At 48.6% G+C, this 22,956-nt stretch overlaps 1 protein-coding gene across 2 annotated transcripts; it reads left to right on the forward strand.

Annotated features, from left to right (window-relative positions):
• The first annotated feature begins 885 nt into the window (after positions 1 to 885).
• On the forward strand, positions 886 to 22,680 carry pik3r4 (phosphoinositide-3-kinase, regulatory subunit 4). Of its 2 annotated transcripts, XM_030750052.1 has the most exons (21): positions 886 to 1,178; positions 3,834 to 4,568; positions 4,758 to 4,891; positions 5,469 to 5,679; positions 5,767 to 6,156; positions 6,242 to 6,376; positions 6,462 to 6,683; positions 7,392 to 7,565; positions 7,719 to 7,864; positions 11,127 to 11,330; positions 13,150 to 13,351; positions 15,752 to 15,843; positions 16,533 to 16,755; positions 16,837 to 17,002; positions 17,111 to 17,275; positions 17,943 to 18,154; positions 18,479 to 18,610; positions 18,694 to 18,794; positions 18,877 to 18,965; positions 21,041 to 21,161; positions 21,240 to 22,680. In XM_030750052.1, exons 2-21 carry the CDS (start codon positions 3,851 to 3,853, stop codon positions 21,408 to 21,410), a joined length of 4,008 nt encoding a protein of 1,335 aa, XP_030605912.1. In that variant the 5' UTR covers positions 886 to 1,178; positions 3,834 to 3,850; the 3' UTR covers positions 21,411 to 22,680. The 2 variants fall into 2 exon arrangements, with proteins under 2 accessions (XP_030605912.1, XP_030605913.1); XM_030750053.1 differs by lacking the exons at positions 15,752 to 15,843; positions 16,533 to 16,755; positions 16,837 to 17,002 and having other exon boundaries at positions 13,150 to 13,174; positions 17,212 to 17,275.
• The last annotated feature ends 276 nt before the right edge of the window (positions 22,681 to 22,956 follow it).

Genomic DNA, 22,956 nt, shown 5'->3' on the forward strand with positions numbered 1-22,956 from the left:
ATAAAAACAGAAATGATTCGTGCTACTAAATAAGGTTAAAATGAACTAGCGGGAAAGTTTAAGATGTTCGTTTTTACACCCACCAGGGAAGACAAATGAGTCTGCAGCGCCTCTGCTGGCTGGCTTTTATTTTGAATACACAGTACCTCACTTCCTGGTAAGTTTCGGCCGGCTTACCTCACCTGGCAGGAAGTTCCTCTGGTCCGAACAGAGATCCTGCGTGCAAACACATGACTCCCTGCAACCAGTACTGCTGCCACTACCACCGGTACTGCTGCTACTATCACCAGGACTACTGCCACTACCACCAGTGCTAATGCAAACGTGTGATATTATAAATCATAATTAATAACGATGTAATCGTTCTGAAGGCTTCTTGAAGGACATTCAGAGCTCTTCTTTGATTGTTTCTGCCTTTCGTTCTGTTCTCTGTCACGATGATCCCACACTGATTCAGTGACGCTGAGGTCCGGGCTCTGGGGACAGCCAATCCACGACTGATAGTGTTCACCTGTTTCTTCTATCCAGGAATGCTTTGACTGCACCGACAGAGTGTTTGGGATAATTGTCATGCTGAAAAATTAAACTGTTACCAATCAGATCTTTTCGGGTGGTATTGCGTGGTGGATGAAAATCTGATGGAGTCTCTCTAAAGGCCAAACACAGAGAGGTAGACACAGGCATTCACACCTGCGGGTATCAGTTAACCCAATGCGCATGTTTCTGGAGTGCAGGGGGAGCTGGAGAACCCACAGTGAGAACATCCACCCTGCACACGGGAGATCAACTGACGCTTCGGGACTACAGAGACACTCGCGTTCCTCACAGACGATCTCTGCACCGGCTGCAGATTACGGTCAATGACTCGGGAAACTTTCGCTTCCGGTGTAACCCGGAATCACAACAGCAGCTGGATCGTTTAGCAGAGCAGGTGAAAGAGCTGGTTCGTTCGTTATCAGCGGTTAGTGCAGTATCGCGGGGTGTTACAGCAGCGGCAGGTAAACACGGCAGCAGGAGCAGAGCCGGCATGAAAACAGATTAACGGATCTGCCTGAAGGTGGTTCCGATTGCAGCCTTTAGCTTCAGTGCTACTAGGACGCTGAAGCTAACAACATCCTGAGGAGCAGAAGTCCCGAGAAGATCCCCCAGCTGCAGGCCTCTGTCCACGTTCATTACAGGTATTTAACTGGGGAAAAAAACAGCTGTTAGCCCGCGGCTTAAACGGAGCCGTGTTTGTGTCTATGTGGTGCAACATCTGGGTTCCAGCTGCATATTTAGCGCTTCTCTCTGAAAGGCTGAGTCAGCTTGAAAGCGCAGATTTCCGTGATTTTTCTCAAAACCAGTCAAGAAACCGCACGGTTTACTGCGCACAGCCGGGAGCGGGAGCTCCCCCCCCCCCCCCCCCCGGAGGAGGCCGCAGAACAAAGGCGACAGTTCCGCACTTTGTTGTCCTGAAACCACTCAGAGGTGATTTAAAGTCCAGCATTTACAAAGAAAACTGCGAGTCTGCTGTCAAAGGCTTTGACCTTCCAAAACAAAATCTTCCATGACTAAAAATATTTGCAAGCAGGTTTTTTTTAACGTGAAGTTTAATTTACTCCAGATTAAAATGCTTTTGTTTATCAAATGGCTCCACAAAAACAAACAAACAAAAAACAGGATAATTCATATACTTGTGTTCACTAAAGGTGACTCTTCCTGAACAGCTGGATCGGTCATGCACGGTTCTTCCCAAAGACCCATTTGGAGCAGGAAAATCCTGGAAAGTGAGAACAAGGAGCACTACGAACATTTGCTTGATATGCTTTCTTCCTTTAGTTGGTGTTCACGCTGTTCTCGGTGACTTTTTCAGACAATGCTCAGGTCATCGGTCATCGCAGCCTCCTGCCTGCCGGGCTGAGTACACGCCGAACTCCTCGGTCCCAGCACGCTGCTGGATAAATGAGACATAATTAGATGAGGACAGACAGCTGTGGCAGGCTGCCTGTGCTGGCACTGCCTCTGAACCCTCACAGCAGCTGAGCCAAAAAGCACACCCCATCACCACAAACGCTCGCACGTCTAATTAGTCATTATTTTTACTGTGGACCATGAAGCACAATATAGGATATCCATTCACAGACAGGATAAATGAACTCAGCACACACTGGGGCAGCTGACTGTGAGCGGTGAAAAACCTCAATCGTCCGCTTGCTTTGTGTTATAAAAGTAGCTGCACGCACTGAAATGACCTGTATTTACATGAGGGAACCACGACCCTGCGCTCAGTGTCCTCCTCAGTCTTGCTGGTTTCCACGATCGCTGTAGAAGCGCTAAACCGAATCATTAATCTGAGCTCGCACTGCTGTAACTTACCATTGACTTGTTTTTCATTACCGTGTTGTATTGGTTCAAAGCCTCGAGTCAGACATCACAGCCATGCCACAGATGTGACACCCACACCTGCGCAGGTGGCAGATAAAGTGAAGGAAGTTTACTGGCATGTTTGCTCAGATTAGAACGGTGTTGGTCAGTGAGAAGATGTGAAAATGACTGCTGCAAAGACATAACAAACGTCAGCATTTTTTTTTAAAAGAAGGCAAATTTTTAGTTTTTTCAAAAACATTTGTTTTTGAATTAATAGAAAATATAGCCAAACGCTGCGGCAGCTTCCAGCTTTGTTTGACAGAACGACCCTGACAGCAAAAACTCCCAGAAACATAAAAACATCCAAACTTTTATTTATTCGGTTTTTCCAAGGCTGGCAAAACACAAAGCCAGCTGAACAGGATAAGCAGAAGTGAATGGATGGAGGGCTTTATTGTGCACAAACAGAGAGAAAATAGTGTTTGTTGAAGCGCTTGGTTCACTGTAGTACAGCCTGCTGTCTTTAACAGCCTCCTTGTTTCTCCCACACGTGTTCACCATCATTACTGATAGTCAAGTATAATCAGTAGCTTCGTTTGGACTCGTGCAGGCCTTCTCTGTGCCATTGTTTCACAGAACAGCGTTATCAGGATGTGCTGTGATGCCGGTGTCACTGTGGCCTCGATACTATTCGGGCACAGATGCTTTGAACGCTTCAGTGTTTCACAGAGCCTCGCTTTGCCCATCACTACTGCTGAGGAGGAGGAGGTTGGGTTAACCATGATGTTACCTGGATCAGAGGAAGTCCTGCCTTATTGTGCAGGTTTCTAGTCAGAGTCTGAGAGTAACGCAGAGAGAAGCTGCAGGAATGAGGGAGCACACCAGGCCCAGGTCTAGCTCATCCAGGTAATCACCCTCAGTCAGCTGCTGGAGGACATACACATGGTTGGGCCGGGGGTCGTCATGTCCTGAAGTCAGGCGCAGTACCACTGCCTGGGTCAAAGCTCACTCTGACCTCATAATATCCTGCAGGTCTGCTGAGGAACCATCTGAAGAAACAGACGCAGGAGAGCTGAAGAATATCATAACCTTAAAGAAATGGAAATGCAGACATCGTTGTTAGCATTTATACCTGTGCTGCTGTATTGATGGCGATGTGTAGTTGGGTTTCTAGTGAGACGTATGTCAGGTTACAGTGAAGGGTTTGCAGTCATGACGTACCTGTGGCATAGATTTAACACAGGAGTGCACACAGTGAGTGCGGCCATGTTTCCATGAAACACCACACTTCAGTGTTCGCTGTGGATCTGTCAGCTCACAGAGTTCGTCCATGTTATTGCTCCAACATGGCACATTCTCCATGAAGATCAAATTTCTTAGTTAATTAGCTGCAGAGGAAAATAACAAGCAAAAAAAAATTAGTAACTTTTTCTATAAATCGTGTCTGAGCTGCTTTTACTGACCTTGTCTTGTTTGATTTTCCACAGCTCAGCTTTGAGCCGTCATGGGGAACCAGCTGGCGGGCATCGCCCCCTCTCAGATCCTCTCTGTGGACAGCTACTTCTCCGACATCCACGACCATGAGTACGATAAGAGTCTGGGAAGCACGCGCTTCTTCAAGGTGGCCCGGGCCAAACACCGCGAGGGCCTGGTGGTGGTGAAGGTCTTTGCCATCCAGGACCCGTCTCTGCCGCTGACGAGCTACAAGCAGGAGCTGGAGGAGCTGAAGATCCGCCTGCACTCCTGCCAGAACTGCCTGCCCTTCCAGAAAGCCTCTCTCACAGAGAAAGCCGCCATCTTGTTCCGCCAGTATGTGCGGGACAACCTGTACGATCGCATCAGCACGCGGCCGTTCCTCAACAACGTGGAGAAGCGCTGGCTCGCCTTCCAGATCCTCAATGCTGTCGACCAGGCTCACAAGGCCGGCGTCCGCCACGGGGACATCAAGACAGAGAATGTGATGGTGACCAGCTGGAACTGGGTGCTGCTCACAGACTTTGCCAGCTTCAAGCCCACCTACCTGCCTGAAGACAACCCCGCTGACTTCAACTACTTCTTTGACACGTCCAGGCGGAGGACGTGCTACATCGCCCCCGAGAGGTTTGTGGATGGAAGCATGTTTACCACAGAGAGCGACCAGAACACGCCGCTGGTGGACCTGACGAACAACAACCAGAGGAGCAGAGGGGAGCTGAAGCAGGCCATGGACATCTTCTCTGCAGGTACGGAGACACTCTGAGGCACTTCCAGAAGCTTCCATCAGCTTTTAGATAAAAGTGTCGTTTTAATCCTTCTGCATTTAAAGGGCTGTTCTGTAGATACCAGACATCAGACTGCAGTGTGCTCGGTCCAGTTTTGACCTCATCTGTGTGTGTGTGTGTGTGTGTGTGTGTGTGCGTGCGTGTTTTCAGGTTGTGTGATAGCAGAGCTCTTCACAGAGGGCGTCCCTCTCTTTGATCTGTCCCAATTGCTGGCGTATCGTAAAGGACACTTCCAGACGGAGCAGGTGCTCATGAAGATCGAGGATCGGAGCATCAGAGAGCTGGTACTGACTCTGTTTCTGAGCTGCAGTTTAGAACTGGCTGGTAATTCTGTGTAGATGGATCATTTCTGTGTCTTTAGAGCAGCTGAAAGGTAAAATAATTTCAGTAGCGGTCACTTCAGACTCAGACATGTTTTGCTCTGTCAGGTTAGGTCATGCGTCTCACTGTTTTCTCAAACACGGTTTTTCTTGAAGTTTGACACCTAAAAAATGAAATCACTGCAACTCTCGTAGAAATATGTATCAGTGTTTTTATAGAAAAATATAGAAAAATCAGAAGCTGTGCTTTAGGAAGGTAACACAAACTTATTGCTGAACTATTTGTGGACTGATCTTACTCACATGTGGTCAACCCAGAGAAATCCTGATAAAGGAAAAATATGATTCATATTCTTCACTGTTAAAGTATCAGAGGCAGCCTTTGCTTCCCTGCTGAGGTGATGTCAGGTCTGTTTGATGTTGCTGAGGTCGTTTGCTGCTTTGTTGGTGTTTCCTTCTTATTTTGGGTCTGCGTCAGGCTTTGAAGGCACTAAGTGCAGCGTCCAGAGTGAGGTTTAGTTTGTGTGTGTGTTTGTTTCAGGTGGCTCAGATGGTGCAGCGGGAGCCTGAGAAGCGTCTGACAGCAGAGGAGTATCTGAAGCACCAGAGAGGGAAAGCTTTCCCCGACATCTTCTACACCTTCCTGCAGCCGTACATGGCTCAGTTCGCCAAAGAGACGTTCCAGTCGGCAGACGAGCGAGTGCTCGTCATCCGCAAAGACCTCGACAACATCCTGCACAACCTGCACGGAGGTGACAGCTCAGTCGCGCCTTTAAGTTCACGTTTTCTGAAAATCTGTTGCACCTGAAACGTCACTGTTGGTGTATGTTTCTCTTCAGGCTCCTCCTCTTCATCCCAGGACGGCGGCGATGGTGCGATGAGCTCCCGGGAGGAGCAGGGCCTCATCGTGCTTGTGTCGGTCATCACTTCCTGCCTCCAGACGCTGCACTGCTGCGACTCCAAGCTCGCTGCGCTGGAGCTCATCCTCCACCTGGCTCCCCGGCTCGGCGTCGACGTCCTGCTGGACCGCATCACGCCGTACCTGCTGCACTTCTGCAACGACCCCATGCCCCGCGTGCGCGCTCAGGCCGTACGGACACTAGCCAAGGTTCTGGCACTGGTGAAGGAGGTGCCGAGGAACGATGTCAACATCTATCCTGAGTACATCCTTCCGGGCATCGCCCACCTCGCCCAGGACGACGCCACCATCGTCAGGCTGGCGTACGCAGGTGAGGGAAACACCACAGACACTAGAACAGGTGGGCTTAGTTTGGACTCAGATGCCGACACCTTCTTTGACTCATTTCTTCTCAGAAAACATCGCTCACCTGGCAGAGAGCGCGCTGCGTTTCCTGGAGTTGGTTCAAGAAAACAACGTGAACACGGAGCAGGACCTGAACGGCGAGGACGCAGAAGAAACGCTCCACCCCAACGAAAACTATGACTCAGGTACGCACACCACCCTTCCTGCTGCTGGTTTTAAACGCGTCGCTGTTTACCATTGTGACGACCTCGCCGTGCGTTTTATGTTCAGAGCTGCAGGCGCTGCATGAGATGGTGCAGCAGAAGGTGGTGACGCTGCTCAGCGACTCGGAGAACATCGTCAAGCAGTCGCTGATGGAGAACGGCATCACACGCCTCTGCGTCTTCTTCGGCCGACAGAAAGCCAACGACGTCCTGCTGTCTCACATGATCACCTTCCTCAATGACAAGAACGACTGGCACCTGCGAGGCGCCTTCTTCGACAGCATCGTGGGTAAGGGGGCCTCGGGGGGGCCTTAAAGCAACAGTGAACACTAAGCAGGGCCAACAGCGGCCTCTGTGGCCAAAAGCTGGAACTGCAGGTGGAGCTGGTTTTTCTTTGAGGTTAGCCACTAAAAAAAGAGAAATGTAATTCTCATCAAGGGACCACCTCCGTCACAGCTTACAGCAGGCTGCAGAGGCCTGAAGGTCAGAGTAAAGATGTGTAGTTAAACAGCAAAGCAAGTTAAAGCACATGAAGTCTCCTTCTTTCCTCAGTTTTCATTTACTTCTGCACCAAAATAATGTTTCTCTAGCAGTTCAAACAGATCAAACATCCAGGATACCTCTGCTTCACAGACACTGAGCTGGAGCTAAAGTTGGGCAATATGGGAAAAGATGTTATGATGATCATTTTTATTAAATCAGTCAATATTGATATATGTCACAATAAAAATCAAATCAAATGTCGAGCTTCAAAGTTCCTTTCTTTCCTCAGTGAAGATAAAAGGTTAATTTTGGTTAAATATCATTTATTTTCAGTGTCAAAGTTTATGGTCGTATGATAAGGGGCTGGAGAAGGGCAAAGGTCATTCACAAGGAAAAAAATACACAAGAAAACACACAGAACAGCAGGAACCTTAGAAAAGGCCTGGACAGCAGTGACAATAAGAAATAAGGATGAACACAGGTGATCCCACTGAGGCGTGTCTGTGTGCTGCAGGCGTGGCGGCGTATGTCGGCTGGCAGAGTTCGTCCATCCTGAAGCCCCTCCTGCAGCAGGGTCTGAGCGACACCGAGGAGTTTGTCATCTACAAAGCTCTGAACGCGCTCACCTGCATGTGCCAGCTGGGTCTGCTGCAGAAACCGCACATCTACGAGTTTGTCGGCGACATCGGTAAGCAGAGCGGCGGGTCGGCTTCTCCCAGAGAGAACGCCAGAACGTCACAGGAGTTGTTTTCCTTCAGCGATTTTCCTGCATTTTTATTCACGGCTGTGATTGTCAGACACTAATCACTAAACTCAGTTTGTCCCCTCCTGCCTGCCGTAGCTCCGTTCCTGTGTCACCCCAACCTGTGGATCCGTTACGGCGCCGTGGGCTTCATCACCGTGGTCGCACAGCACCTCAACGTGGCCGACGTCTACTGCAAGCTGATGCCCCACCTCAACCCCTTCATCACCCAGCCCATCATCCAGGTGAGTCTGCGAAGTCATCATCATCCTCAGTTCACCTGTCTTTTTTTTTTTTTTTTTTTTTCCCAAGATGGCGCCGGTGAGGTCAGCAGCCGTCGTACCTGCTCCTACGCTTTGTTTGTATATATTAGGTTTAGCTCTAATTTTGGACTTTATAATTCCGCCTGCTCTGTGTCATATCACGTATGACAGACAGACTCTTTTTAATATCAGAATACAGCACTCTGGCTGTATTCTGACACCTTTTTCTCCCGACCCGACTTGGCCTCGGGAGATACTGCGTTTCCAGTGGGCCAGCTCAAACAAAGGACGGACCAGGTCACGGACAAGGCCCCGAGGGAAAAGAGCCGGCGTAAGAGAGAGGCTGAGGCGCAGAGCGCACCAAACGCCACTGCCGAGCATCCTGTTGGCTAATGTCCAGTCACTGGATAACAAGCTGGACGAACTCAGGGCCAGGATACAGTTTCAGAGGGACATAAGGGACTGCAACATCATCTGTCTCACGGAGACATGGCTGACCCCCCTCATACCGGACCACGCCGTACAGCCGTCGGAGTTCTTCAGTGTTCATTGCACGGACAGAACGAGTGAGTCTGGAAAATCAAGAGGAGGAGGTGTGTGCCTAATGATTAATAACAACTGGTGTGACAGTAGGAATGTTGTCCTTCTGAAACAATCATGTTCACCTAACCTGGAGCTCCTAACCCTGAAATGCCGCCCCCACTACCTGCCCCGCGAGATCACTTCGGTCATCTTCAGCGCCGTCTATATTCCACCTCAGGCGGACACAAACACTGCACTATCCGAGCTACATGAGGCGATTTCCACCTATCAGGCTAACCAGCGTGATGCGGCTCTCATCGTAGCCGGGGACTTTAACAGTGCAAACTTGAAAAAGCTGATACCGGAGTTTATTCAACACATCGACTGCCCCACCAGAGGAGAGAGGACCCTAGACCACTGCTATTCTCCATTCAAAGATGGCTACAAAGCAAAGCCTCTTCCGCCTTTTGGGAAGTCTGACCACACCTCTGTACTTCTCATGCCGAAATACAAACAACGGCTCAGGCAGGAACCCCCTGCTGTGAGAGAAGTGACACGGTGGTCTGATCAAACAGAGGCCGCTCTGCAGGGTGCGTTGGATTCAACCGACTGGGACATGTTTCGCAGCAGCGCGGGCGGAGACATCGAGGAGTTTACGGAAACTGTTGTGGGATTTATTGGGAAAGTTGTTGAAGACACTTCACTTAGGAGGACCATCAGGACTTTTCCCAACCAGAAGCCGTGGGTGGATAAATCTGTCCGCGACGCCCTGAGGTCCCGCACCGTTGCCTACAACTCCGGCCTCGCCTCTGGGAACATGGAGGACTACAAGGTTGCATCATACAACGTCCGCAGAGCGGTGAAAGAGGCAAAACATCGCTACGGCCGCAGACTGGAACAGCAACTACAACAGTCTGACCCCAGGGGACTGTGGCAGGGACTACGCACCATCACGGACTACAAAGCACCACACACACACCCGGTGAGTGCCGACGCTTCTCTGGCTGATGAACTCAACATCTTCTTTGCGCGCTTTGAGTCGGGAAGCCGACAGCCCGCTGCGCTCCCGGCCGGAGGGGCGGAGACACTCACTGTGACGGAGCGCGACGTGAGGAGGGCGTTTAGACGTGTAAACACCAGGAAAGCGGCTGGACCAGACGGTATTAGTGGACGTGTCCTTAAGACCTGCGCTGACCAGCTGGCACCTGTGTTTACGCTGATATTCAACCTCTCACTGAAACTGTGTGTGATTCCCACCTGCTTTAAAAAGTCCATCATAGTCCCTGTCCCAAAGAAACCACACCCCAGCAGCCCCAATGACTTCAGGCCCATAGCACTCACCTCTGTGGTGATGAAGTGTTTTGAGAGACTCATCAAGACATTCATCACCTCCTCACTGCCCACCACCCTCGACCCACTACAGTTTGCATACCGGCCAGACAGATCCACAGATGACGCCATATCCTTCCTCCTCCACAAGACCCTTTCACACATAGACACTGGTAAGGGGAACTATGTGAGAGTGCTGTTTGTAGATTACAGCTCAGCATTCAACACCATAGTTCCCTCCAGGCTGGTCTCTAAGCTGCTGGACCTGGGCCTGGGCCCATCCCTGTGCAGGTGGGTTCACAGCTTCCTGACCAGCAGACCACAGGTGGTACGAGTGGGTCACCTCACCTCATCCTCCCTCACCCTCAACACTGGATCCCCCCAAGGCTGTGTGCTCAGCCCTCTGCTGTACTCACTGTACACCCATGACTGCGAGGCCACGTCAGAGTCCAACGTCATCATCAAGTTTGCTGACGACACTGCTGTTGTGGGACTAATCTCTCACAATGAGGAGACAGCCTACAGGAGAGAGGTCTCCCGCCTGGAGAACTGGTGCCAGGAGAACCACCTCCTGCTCAACGTCAGCAAAACAAAGGAACTGATCGTGGACTTCAGCAGGAAGCAGCAGAGGGACTACCATCCACTTGTCATCAGTGGTGCTGAGGTGGAAAGAGTGGACACCTTCAAATACCTGGGAGTGCCCATCTCACAGGACCTGTCCTGGACTCATCACATAAACATCACTGTGAAGAAGGCCAGACAGCGTCTCTACCTCCTCAGGCGGCTGAGAGACTTCAAGCTCCCACTCAAGGTGCTCAGGAACTTTTACACCTGCACCATCGAGAGCATCATGCGTGGGAGCATCACCACCTGGATGGGAAACTGCACCAAGCAGGACTTCATGGCCCTAAAAAGGGTGGTTCGTTCAGCTGAACGGACCATCAGAACCACCCTCCCCAACCTGCAGGACATTTACACCAAGCAGTGCAGGCTGAGGGCCATGAAGATCCTAAAACAGCCCAGCCACCCCGGACACTCTCTCTTCTCCCTGCTCCCATCAGGCCGGCGTTACCGCTGCCTGAGGACTAAGACTGAAAGGCTGAAGAAGAGTTTTTACCCACAAGCCATCCGTCTGCTCAACTCTGAGCCCTAACTGGACCATTATTGCACAATGTAAATATTATAATTTATAAAAGTGTGTATAGTGTATAGTGTGAATTACTTTTTTTTAATTTTTATTCTTCTTATTTATATGTGTGTGTATATAAGGTTGCAGGTACAAAATACATTTCACTGTGCATTGTACTGTGTATAACTGTGCATGTGACAAATAAACACTATCTTAATCTTAATCATCATGCTCACCCCCCCCTCCCCCCGCTTCCCACCGCAGATCGATAAGGAGCTCGTACTGCTGAGCGTCCTGAAGGAGCCCGTGAGTCGCTCCATCTTCGACTACGCCCTGCGCTCCAAAGACATCAGCAGCCTCTTCCGACACCTGCTGCTGCGCCAGAAGAAGCGTATGGGAACCATCCCAGAGTGCCCCACCCCCGATGACCCGGCCATCGCTCAGCTCCTCAAGAAGCTGCTCTCACAGGTCAGAACAGCACCGCTCTCACCTGCCTACATATAAAGGACCACTTCACCCAGAGCATCATCTAAACTCCTCACATTGTGATTTGAGTGCACTGAGCCTTTCAGAGGTGTGTGTGTGTGTGTGGGTGTGTGTGTGTTTCTCTGCAGAAAGAGAACAAAGTAAGGTGGTACCCACATCAAACCAATGATTTTACCAAACAGCTGTTAGGTCCATACCTCAGTTTTTCTTCAGGGGAAAAGTACTGAAAATGTTCTGCAGTGATGCTGGCTGCAGCCAGAGGGGGGCAGTAGAACACAGCTTTTAGTCTCTCTTCAGGAAACAAACTGCATGTTCCACCCTCAGAATAAGATAACTCAGTGCTGGATTTCCATGCTGTGGTTTTGGGAAATATTTCTGCCGTCTTGTTTCTCTGATGCTCGTCTGTTTTCATTTGAGTGAAGTTGTTGGATTTTATTTGAATGTTACTGAGAACTAATTAGCAGGTATTTGTGTCTGTGTGATGGGTCTGTGGTGGTCTAAATGCTAGCAATGAGGCTTTAAAATGAAATTCAAATGTGGTTGGTTTTAGACAGATGTATTCCAGCAGTGAGACGCATAAGGAGGGGAAACACTCTTAAGAGGAGGAAGAGGAGGATTGAAGACTTTAAGCGGTTTGGATCCTCCTTACCACTGCAGCCTTATCCCTGTGCTCCAACATGTAGACAGTGATTCACGCTCCCACACATTCTCTGCACGCTGGAGCTTTAATCGAATGAAAGTTTGTGGCAGCCGCAAAGTTTTCCTCAGAATTCAGCTCGAGGGCCAAAACTTTCGGAGGAGCGTCTGGAAGCAGGCCTGCACTCTGAAGAAAGCTCCCATAAACTCGTCTGCCAGGAACTCGTAGCTTTTACAGTGTGAGTCACTCTGACGCCACGTGCCAGCTCCAGTTTACGCTCAAGGGGGCCGGGCTTATTACTTGGATTAAACCTGGTCACGCTGGCCTTAATTAGTCATCGTGTTTTGAGGAAACGTACATCTGGGCAGCATTATGGAGACACAATCGCAGCAGTGTCGTCTCATTTATTCTCACTGAACTTCACATGAACTCATCCACACGGTTCAGTCTGCAGAGGCGCCAAACACGGCAAATCTGATCACAGCAGCTTGTTTCTCCTCATGTCTGTTTCCCTCCTTTTGGTGTTTGCAGAACGTGTTACTCGTGTTTGAGCGTTTTACAACCCTCAAATATTCAGCCAGAGTCAAACAAAATAAGTGTAGCAAATGTTCCTCTGGCACGAGCAGCTCCTTAAGATTTGTTGGTCCTGCAGCTGATTCGAGGACGAGCTCTTTTTCCAAACCCAAAAGGACAGATGGAGCGAATATACATGGAATATGTATATTATACATATTCTCCATATACATGCAGTACATCCGGAGCAGGTCCGCAGTGAGTTCAGCCGTGTTTGACTGAGCACTCGTCACACTCACACTGTTTTCATGCTTACATGTGCTCTCATTTAGATGATAAACGTGTGAACCTGGAGTTTTGGTTCTTTACATCACAGCACTGTCAGTCATCTGTTGGGTTTCTTGTGCCTCTTTTTGTGTTGAACTCATTGTGTTTCAGATGTGGAGCTGTGGGGGGGGGCTGTTATTGAGAAGAACTTTTATTTAGCCCATTAAATGTCCTTTAGCTCAAGAAGAATGTAGGAAACTAAAATCCCAGATAATCCCACATCTGGCAGTTAGTCTGTGACCCTGTTTGATCCACATCCTCCACTCCTCTGGCTGAGTCCAGACCTCTGTGTTCACACAGTCCTGTTTTGTATCCTCTGCTCAGGGGATGACGGAGGCCGAGGAGGACAAGCTGCTGGCGCTCAAAGATTTCATGCTGAAATCCAACAAGGCCAAAGCCAACATGGGCGAGCAGAGCCATGCGGGGGAGGCGGGGCAGACCGGGGTCATCGACCTGGCCACCCTCGGCATCACCGGCCGCCAAGTGGACCTGATCAAACCCAAAGCTGAGGGCGAGGACAAGAGAGGTAACCCACACTTCATCCACACAATCAATCAGTGAGAGAGTTTTCATCAGCTTAAAACTTTGAGCATTTCATAAGATTTGCATTGCTTTTGTCATCTTCTGAATTGTTAAACAGTTTTTTTTCTTTAAGATGGGCAGCAAAAATTTTATTTATACAACACATATTATTGCAGTCTGGGGTAGTGCCTCTGGATTAGCAGGCTGGAGAGTGTGCTCCAGCTACAGGGGGATCACACTACTCAACCTCTCTGAGAGGGTCTGTGGCAAGGTGCTGAAGAGCAGAGTCGGTCTGCTGAACCTTAGATTCAGGAGGAACAATGAGGTTTTCATCCTGCTGTCCAGATCTTTATCCTCTCCACGATATTCGAGTGTGCGTGGGACAAGTCCTCGTGTGTTTTGAGACTTGAAGAGGCCCTCTGACCGCACCCCTCGGGGTATCTGTGGGAGGTGCTTCAGGAGTATTGGTCCCTGTATGTCAGAAGTGAGCTTGGTCAGTGTTCCCATAAGTTGAACTTGTTCCCTGTGGGTGTTGGACTCTGCCATGGCTGCTGTTTCTCTTCATAATATTTATGGACAGAATTTCTAAGCAGAGACAAATTTCCACTTCAGGGGCCTCGGGATCTCGTCTCTGCTCTGTGCAGATATTGTTGTTCTGTCAGCTTCATCAGGTGGAGGCCTCCAGCTCACACTGGTGCAGTTTGCAGCCACGTGTGAAGCATCAGGTATGAGAATCAGCACCTCTAAGTCTGGAAAACAGTGGAGTGCTCCAGGTCAGCGAGGACTTGCTGCCGTAGGTGGAGAAGTTTAAGTATCACAACGAGAGTAGAGCTGGAACTCCTCCTCTTTGAAAGGAGCCAGGTGAAGTGGTTCAAGCATCTGACTAGGATGCCTCCTGGGCACCTCGTTCCAGGGATGTCCTACAAGGAGGAGGCCCCGGGGCAGACCCAGGACACGCTGGAGAGATTATATCTCTCGGCTGGCCTGTGAATGCCTCGGTGTTCTTACTGGATGAGCTGGAGGAGGTGGTTGGGGAGAGGGAGGACTGAGATAAACAGCAGAAGATGGATGGATGGAAATGCAGTGTGCTGCACATAGCATGAGCCACTACAGAGGCAGATGCAAAACTCAGTCAATAGATGTCAGAAAGCAAATTATCCAGAGACAGCAGTCAGCAAAAAACCCAGAAAACAAGAAGTGGAACTGGACCCAACAAGCCCCGCCCCCGGCAGATGCGTCAGCTGATCTGAGCATTGTCCGTCTCATAAACATGTCACTGAATCACTGAGATAACACAGGTCCTACTGTCCATAAAGGAGGTAAAATAACTTTGATTTTATTGTCATTTTAATGTTTTATAAAAGCATCATCTCTTATAATGAGAACATACACCATGTGTCAGGTAGGCTATAATCGAGGAACTGAGTGAACAAATTGAGATATATATATATATATATATATATATATATATATATATATATATATATATATATATATATATATATATATATATATATATATATATATATATATATATATATATATATATATATATATATACACAAATCGTGGATCCGGATCATATTCCAATCAAATGTCCATGGACACTAGTGAGATGACACATGACGATGATGTGCTTTGTTCACCTGTCAGTCAAAGAGGCCACGCCCCTAATAATGCAAACTTTGAGCCTTAATCCATTAAACAGGTGAGTTGTGGAAACATCCTCCCCCCGTACAGCTGTTATGAAGCAGTAAATGATCTACAGAGACCACAGCAGTTTCTGTATCAGGCTGTAAACATATTTGTCTGTGGGGACTGACTCACTGTGGCGCCTCTGCTGGACGCCAGAGGAACTTCAGCTGTGGTTCTTTGAGTTTTGGCCCCGGTTCTTGTTGTTTTCTTGTTATCTCGAGTGTTTCAGTGCCTCTGTTCTGATGACAGCCTCTTTAGTGAGCCATTTAAAGTGTTCAGCTTATTTTAAATAAGTTTTTCTGTAATTCTGCTGAGGTATTTACCTCCATCTGCAGCCAGTCCATCTGAAAGAAGCCGACTGCTGAGGAAACTCCACACTTAACTCCACACTTCCCTCTCATTAATCACTTTGCTTCTGTGTTCACCAAGCAGCCAGCAGTCATCAGATTCACTCCATCTGATCAAAGTTAAAAGTCCTTCCAAATAAAAGCGTCTCCTCTCTGAGGTTTATTGGAAACAAGTGACCACATCACAAACAGATTATTTTATCTGTTCTTTGTGTGACAGAAACACGTTTGTTTGGCCTTCAGTTTAATCGGTTGTGGAAGCTGTTGCATCTGCTGATCTCGTGGTTGGGTCGTGGACGGAGCTGTTGTGCAGAGAGAGCGGAGTCTAACATCCTGTTTGCATGTCGTGTTCTCTCTCGCAGCGAGGAAGCACACCAAGCAGGACTCCACCATGAACGAGGAGTGGAAGAGCATGTTTGGATCTCAGGAGCCGCCCTCCAGCCAGCCCGCCACGGTAACACCGTCTAACCTGCATCTGATGCTGTGTTCTTGATTTTTACAGGAACTTTATTAATGAAGTCATGCAGAAATGTTTAATATTTTGAGAGTTACGGGCCCTCCCAGTACAGAGAGGGTGGGTTTATGTCTTCTGATAATTCACTATTGGAAACTTTCTGGGTCATCTCAGCTTAGGTGGCTGCTCAAAACAAGTCACACTGTGTGACAGGTCTCCTTCATGCCTGCATTACATATAAGGCTCATCTTCTAGCTGTGATTCCTGCTGGGTCAGAATAAAGCTCAAAGCTGTGACGAACAGCACAAGTCTTTATAAACTAGATTTAGTCTTCAAGCTGTGATGTTTGGAGTGGGTGTGAGACAGATGTGGTTGCTGTTTCTAACAGAGCTAAAATGTTTTTGTCAGCCCTGAAAATTTCATGTTGCTCTCGTTTGGTTATGAAGGATCAAAAAAGCTGAAACTAAACTAAAAAGCACCAAATTTCAGTCCACACTTTCAGGTCCTTTAAGAGATGGGAATGCTCATTTAAGTGCCTTAAATTCCTCCTCTCTTTGGGACATGCTGGGATCAAAATTGGCTTTTAGGCTCGCCTGTGACCTTTCACCCATGCTGGTTCCTGTGGGAGAAGATTCTGCTGTTCTGGTTTGTTGTTCAGTCTGTAAGCTCAGATTTGGGTCTGTTTCCAGGCCACCGACGGGCCAGCGAGTCAGATCAGGAAGAGCACTTTGGCTCCGGCGGTGCCCGTGCTACAGTCGGTGGCGAGCGGTCCCACCTACCAGCGCCGCATCAACACCTGCAAGGCAGAGCTGCAGCAGCTGGTGCAGCAGAAGAGAGAGCAGTGCAGCGCCGAGCGCATGGCCAAGCAGATGATGGAGAGCGCCGAGTGGGAGAGCCGACCTCCTCCTCCAGGTAACTACCGCTACACTTACAGCACGCTGCAGCCAGGGGGCGCCGCAGAGCTCAGGCCTCACAGAGCTGTGACTGTTTCAGGATGGCACCCTAAAGGGCTGCTGGTCGCCCACCTGCACGAACACAAAGCTGCTGTGAACCGTATCCGAGTCTCAGATGAACACTCCATCTTCGCCACGGCGTCCAACGACGGCACCGTCAAAGTGTGGGACAGCCAGAAGATGGAGGGAAAGACCACGACCACCAGGTGAGTCCTGCAGGATAACCTCGAGCAGCACAGCTGTGCCTCTTTTTTTTTGTTCCTGTCATATTTGGTACATTAACCCTCTGTCCTGCACTCACTCTGTCCCCGCAGGTCGGTGTTGACGTACTCTCGTATCGGCGGTCACGTGAAGACGCTGACCTTCTGTCAGGGGTCGTATTATTTAGCCGTGGCCTCAGATAACGGGTCCATCCAGCTGCTGGCAGTCGAAGCCAATAAACCACCAAAATCTCCCAAAGTGCAGCCGTTCCAGAGCAGGTAACAGACCCGGGTTAATCTAATCATTTGATCAGTTATTGGAAATGTGCACCAATCAGAGTTCTGATGTGTCCTCCACCCTCCAGCTTTTGGCCTCATGTTGTCGACAGACTTAATTTCAGAATCTAGTTTTCAGCCATTTGTTGTTCAGCTGAGGCTGAAGCAGGAACAGTCCATCAGAGAAGCAGATCCTCATCAGTGCAGCTCGGGCTCCTTAATAACTGATTTCATTTTTAGCTTATAAAATGGCTCACTGAGTCCCAACTCTTTAATTTTCACATTTTCACTTTATTACCAGAGTTTTGGTGTTTGAGTTTAAAATCAGTTATCAAAGTTTTTGCCAAAGATTTTCAGGTTGTGGAAATAATGAAACTTCAACAACTGATTTTTGGGACCCTGAGCTGGTAGTGTGACACGTATCATCTAAAGTGGACCTGCTTATTTCCATCTTGGTAATCTTGGTCTCTCCTGGAGCAACTTTGAATGATTCACAATGTAAAATAATCTGTATTTATCTGATATGTGTGTCTGTCTGAGACGGGCTGCTCCTCCTCTAAGCTGACCTCGTTACATGAAACTTTAGCCATGTGTAACATGCGTCTCACTGCAACAGGATTTATGAGAGAAAATAAGGGATGTCTCACTCCGCTATTTGGGCTCCTTTCAGGTCTCTGGACCTGCAGGAGGACGGCTGTGCGGTCGACATCCACCACTTCAACTCCGGCGCCCAGTCAGTGCTGGCGTACGCCACCGTCAATGGCCTGCTGGTCGGCTGGGACCTTCGCTCCAACTCCAACGCCTGGACGCTGCGCCACGACCTCCGCCTCGGTCTCATCACCTCCTTCGCCGTGGACATGCATCAGTGCTGGCTCTGCCTCGGTCCGTGTGTCCTCTGAGTCCGTTTAGAGTTTAAATCTGTTTGTGGTGGCGGGAAAAAAAACATTAGCAGGATGCCAATTTTTTATTTATTTCTTTTATTTTAGTGAACAGATCAGAGTGTTACTGTTTTATAATGTCAATTTAGGTGTTTGTATCATGGCAGGTAAACTTAAACTTGTTGGATAAAAACGTGTTTGAAAAGATTTGGGAAATATTTTAGAAATGTGTTTGGCTCACTTTAGGTTTCACTTCCACGTAATAGACTCATCTCAGTATAATACATTTCTGCTCCTGGAAACGTTCCCGTGTTGGTGTTCTGTGCAGGTACGAGCAGCGGCACCATGGCCTGCTGGGATATGCGGTTCCAGCTCCCCATCTCAAACCACTCCCACCCCGCCCGAGCACGAATCAGACGGCTGCTGATGCATCCTCTCTACCAGTCGTCTGTCATCGCAGGTCAGCTGAGTCATCTCTGTCAGTTTCAGGCTTTATTTGCTTTAAATGTGTCTCATAATATTTGTGCATCTGTGTGTCTGTAGCTGTGCAGGGGAACAATGAAGTGTCCATGTGGGACATGGAGACCGGAGACCGGAAGTTCACCCTGTGGGCGAGCTCTGCACCTCCCCTCTCTGAGATGCAGGTTAGTGTGTTTGGTGTGAAGTCTAAAAGCAGTCACATCTGTGTGCAGGACACTGCTGAGGTGTGTGTTTGTGTGTTTGCAGCCGTCTCCTCACAGTATTAACGGGATCTACTGCAGTCCTGCTGATGGGAACCCTCTGCTGCTCACAGCCGGCTCTGACATGAGGATCAGGTCTGAACCACAAAGAAACCCCCACACACACACACACACACACACACACCCACCCCACAAACCCTCACAAAAATGATTCTTCTTCCTGCATCGTTAGCTTAAAGGTGGAGTCCACGTCACCAAACTCGCGGCTCCCAGCTCAGCACAGACACCAACACAAACTCCACGAGCACAGAAGCTAACAGTGCTGCAGCCTGAGGGCAGGCTGAGGTTAGATAGATGCTGCGCTGTGTTAGCAGGTAAGCTAACATCAGCTGACATTGGTCACAAAAAGCCACTTTTATCTGGGGAGTCCATCAGTGGCGGGCCCCAGTGAGCCCCTCCTGACTCCAGGGTAGGGCCCTGGTAACCCTGGTCTGAGTGAGGTACCTTGGCTGCACTTGGTGTACTCTGCCAGGGACGATAACCCCCCACCCACCCAAATGGTGAGGTGGGAATTTACAGATTGACCACCTCCTGAGTTACATGTTTAGCTGCTGAATGTCCTGCAGCGTTTCCTCTGGAGCAGCTGCTGGCTGTGGCCAAGAGTGACATCATGAGTATCAGCTGATAAATCTCACTGCCAGAGTCACTCACTGAGTGCTGAAAGGGGGTTTTAGAGCCAACGTTACAGCTGCAGTCCTTTAACATCTACCAAGGTAAAATTATTAAGCCTTCTTTCAGTGAAGAATCTCTGAGGACAGAAACTGACTGACAGCACTAACACAACACGGGGGTGGCTGTGGCTCAGGAGGTACTGCTACTAATCCGAAGGTTGGCGGTTTGAACCCTGGCTGCTCCAGTCTGCATGCCTTCCTGGGCAAGATGGTGAACCCGTCAGAGTGTGATTGTGTGTGAATGTTAGATAGAAAGCACTAAGATGTTGAAAAATGTGCTTGTACGAATGTGTGTGTTTGAATGAAGACATGTTGTATAAAGTTTTATGCAAAAACCCGTCCATTTCCCATTTAACCTTAGACCTCCAAACTTGTAGAATGCGACACAGCATACTTCAAAAGTGCTGCCGTTCGTGGACTTCAGCAACAAATACTGTTAACACCCCTGTATGCCTGTGAAGTGCATTTTCTGAGCTTTCAGGAACTGTTTGAATTTTTCCGATAGGACAAACGGTCGCGGAGTTACGGTAAGAAGTCAGCTGATCAAAGGAACTACGTGCTTCAGCGGTGATGGCCTGGCGTTATAGGGTTAACATGTCTGAAAAAACAGGAGAGTTTCTCCTCAGACTAAAGCTGATGCTCTTCCTGACACAACCCTCCCAGAGATTTGTCTCTCCTCCTGGTTCTCCCGTGTAAACCACTACCAAAGAAAGAGATTAAACCTTCTTCCAGTGAAGAATCTCTGAGGACAGAAACTGACCTCCAGCACCAGCATCTGCTGCTCTGAGAAATTCAGGAGAATTTCTCCTCAGACTCCGGAGTGAAAACAGATGAGAGTGTATCACAGCACTGGTTGTCCTCTACATCCTCGGGACTGATTGCTTCTACATGTGGTATCAAGTAATTTGTCAGGAGAAAAGCTGCAGTCCTTTCTACTAGTACTAGTCCAGCTGGTGCTGACACGGACTGAGTCAGTCCTGCAGAGTCTAATATGGCGCACATTTGATATACAGGTGTTGTCACCTTTTGGTCTCCAGAATTCAGATGACCATCAGCCCATGTTTACTCCAGCTTCTTTTCTAAATAGACAGAAAGTCTCCAAAACCTGCAGCAAACAGCTGAACTCAGTACAGGAGCTGGATCTGGAGCTGGATCTGGATCTGGATCTGGACCACATCTGGGTCACATTTCATTCTGCAGACTGCCACAAAGCTCAGTCCCAGCGGGAGACTGGAGTCATGGAGAGATCGTTTGGCTAACACTTACTCAGCCACCTAGCTGTAACTTAGCTGCACAGCACGTACCTGACACCAGGTTCACATGTCCATGTCAGCTGGTCCCTGGGGACAGAGCATATATGACCTACAGAACATCCAGCAGCGTGGCAGCAGGACAGGCTGTGGCTCCTTTGAAGGCGACGGCGTCATTAATAAGTTTCTCTGAAAGTTTCTCAAGTTTTCAAACTCTGCTTCTGTTCAGGTTCTGGGACCTGGCGTATCCGGAGAGGTCGTACATCGTGGCGGGAGGAGCCAACGACTCGCTGCACTGCCCGTCTGTCCTCTACAACCGCAAGATCATCGAAGGCACTGAAGTCGTACAGGTACGTGCACACTCACACGTGCACACACACGTTTGCTGCTCTCTGCAGTCTGACCTTTGAACCCTGCCGTCTCTGCAGGAGATCCACAGCAAACAGAAGAGCGGCGTGGTGGAGGACTCGCCCCGCCGCGGCCCGGAGTCCCTCCCTGTTGGGCACCACGACATCATCACAGACATCGCCACCTTTCAGACCACACAGGGCTTCATCGTCACCTCGTCCAGAGACGGCATCGTCAAAGTCTGGAAATGAGGGCGCTCGATGACATCACACCACCAACACACACACACACACACACGTATCATCTGTGAGAGTGTGTGTGTGTGTCCGTTTATGGACGTGCGCCTTTTTCACACAAACAGTTACATCATCATCACCTGACGTGGTTCAAACAGGAAATGAAGTCCCGACTCTGACGACTGGTTTGTGCGTTTAATATCAGCCTCATGAACAGGAAGTGCAGGTGTGGGTATCAGCTGATGTCGTTCCTGACTGATGCAGGTTTCTCCACAGTGGTGTGATGAAGAGGAGAAAGGTGTTTAAAATGGCTCATTTTTCATGTTGAAGTTTTGTTACGGGGCACGCAAACGCACAACAAAAACACAATGACAGAAAGAGCTCAGCTGTGGAACATGCTCTGATCTTTAACACTATTACTGGTGTGTGTGCTGACTCCACACGTGCACAGTACATTTTGGTTTCATTGGGCCTTCTGCGGGTTGTGTGAAGGCTCTGCTGAGTTGCATTATGGGAGCTGTAGTCTTCAAGGTTTTGAAGTTTTGATTTATTTTTAGTTCATTTTTTTTGTCCTCTTGTGAGTGAATTTCAGTCCGTTTGTCTCTTTAAATCAGTGGCTCTCAAAGTTCTTCACACTCTGCAGTTTCATGAAGTGAAGGTCAATGAAGGAGCATCAGGAGACCCTCCAGCTGAGCTTCTCTCCATGTTTTCCTGCAGTGGCCCACAAGGGGGGTCTCGATCCACAACTTGGGGAACGGCTGCTTTAAAATGAGGCAAACATGACGTGTTTCAGAGCAGAGCTGTTCAGTGTGTGCGACGCTCTTCAGGCTTCATTAAAGGGTTTCATAATGAGTTTACTCATCTGAGGTAAAGGTTTCTGATTTCAATTTCCCGTCAGCTGCCGGTTTGCTGTCAGCACGCGCGTGGTTGGAGGAGCTGTTTCTGAAACTTCACCTGAACGATGCTCAAAACCATCGAACGCTGCAGGAGCTCCAGAAACCACAGCTAGAATACGTGTGTGTTTATAAGAGTCGTTCATCTTTTTCCAGCCGAGGAAAGAAAATATGATTATCATGCATGAAAGCCGCTTTACGTTCACGAGGATTTGATGTTGAAACTGAGCGAGAGCTGAAATGTTGATAAATACTGAGAGTTTATGTTGAAATGATTTTAAATCTAAAGAATGTAGTTTGATCAGAACTTGAATAACCGCAGAGGAACCATGTGACCTGCGTCTGTTTCTCCATCTGTTCAATAAAGTCTGGTGATCGTCCAGCAGCTCGTCTCCTCCCGCATCATTCTCCTTTTAACTCAGTATTTATTTGTTTGTTTACATCGATACATTTTCCTCATACAATGACTTCTTTTTGCTGTCACAGTTGGTAATATTCTTTACTCATAATATACTCATGAGAAGGGTTGTTTCTTTGCCTATCAGAGAATAAATATATTAAAATAATAATTAAGGAGGAAAATGAGGATTATTTAGAGAGGGGAATGACATGAAATGTATTGATTGTGGGTAGACTTATAAACTGTATTAATAAGGGCATGACAGGAT

Source organism: Archocentrus centrarchus, chromosome 16, assembly GCF_007364275.1.
Source record: "Archocentrus centrarchus isolate MPI-CPG fArcCen1 chromosome 16, fArcCen1, whole genome shotgun sequence".
NCBI classification, from domain to species: domain Eukaryota; kingdom Metazoa; phylum Chordata; class Actinopteri; order Cichliformes; family Cichlidae; genus Archocentrus; species Archocentrus centrarchus.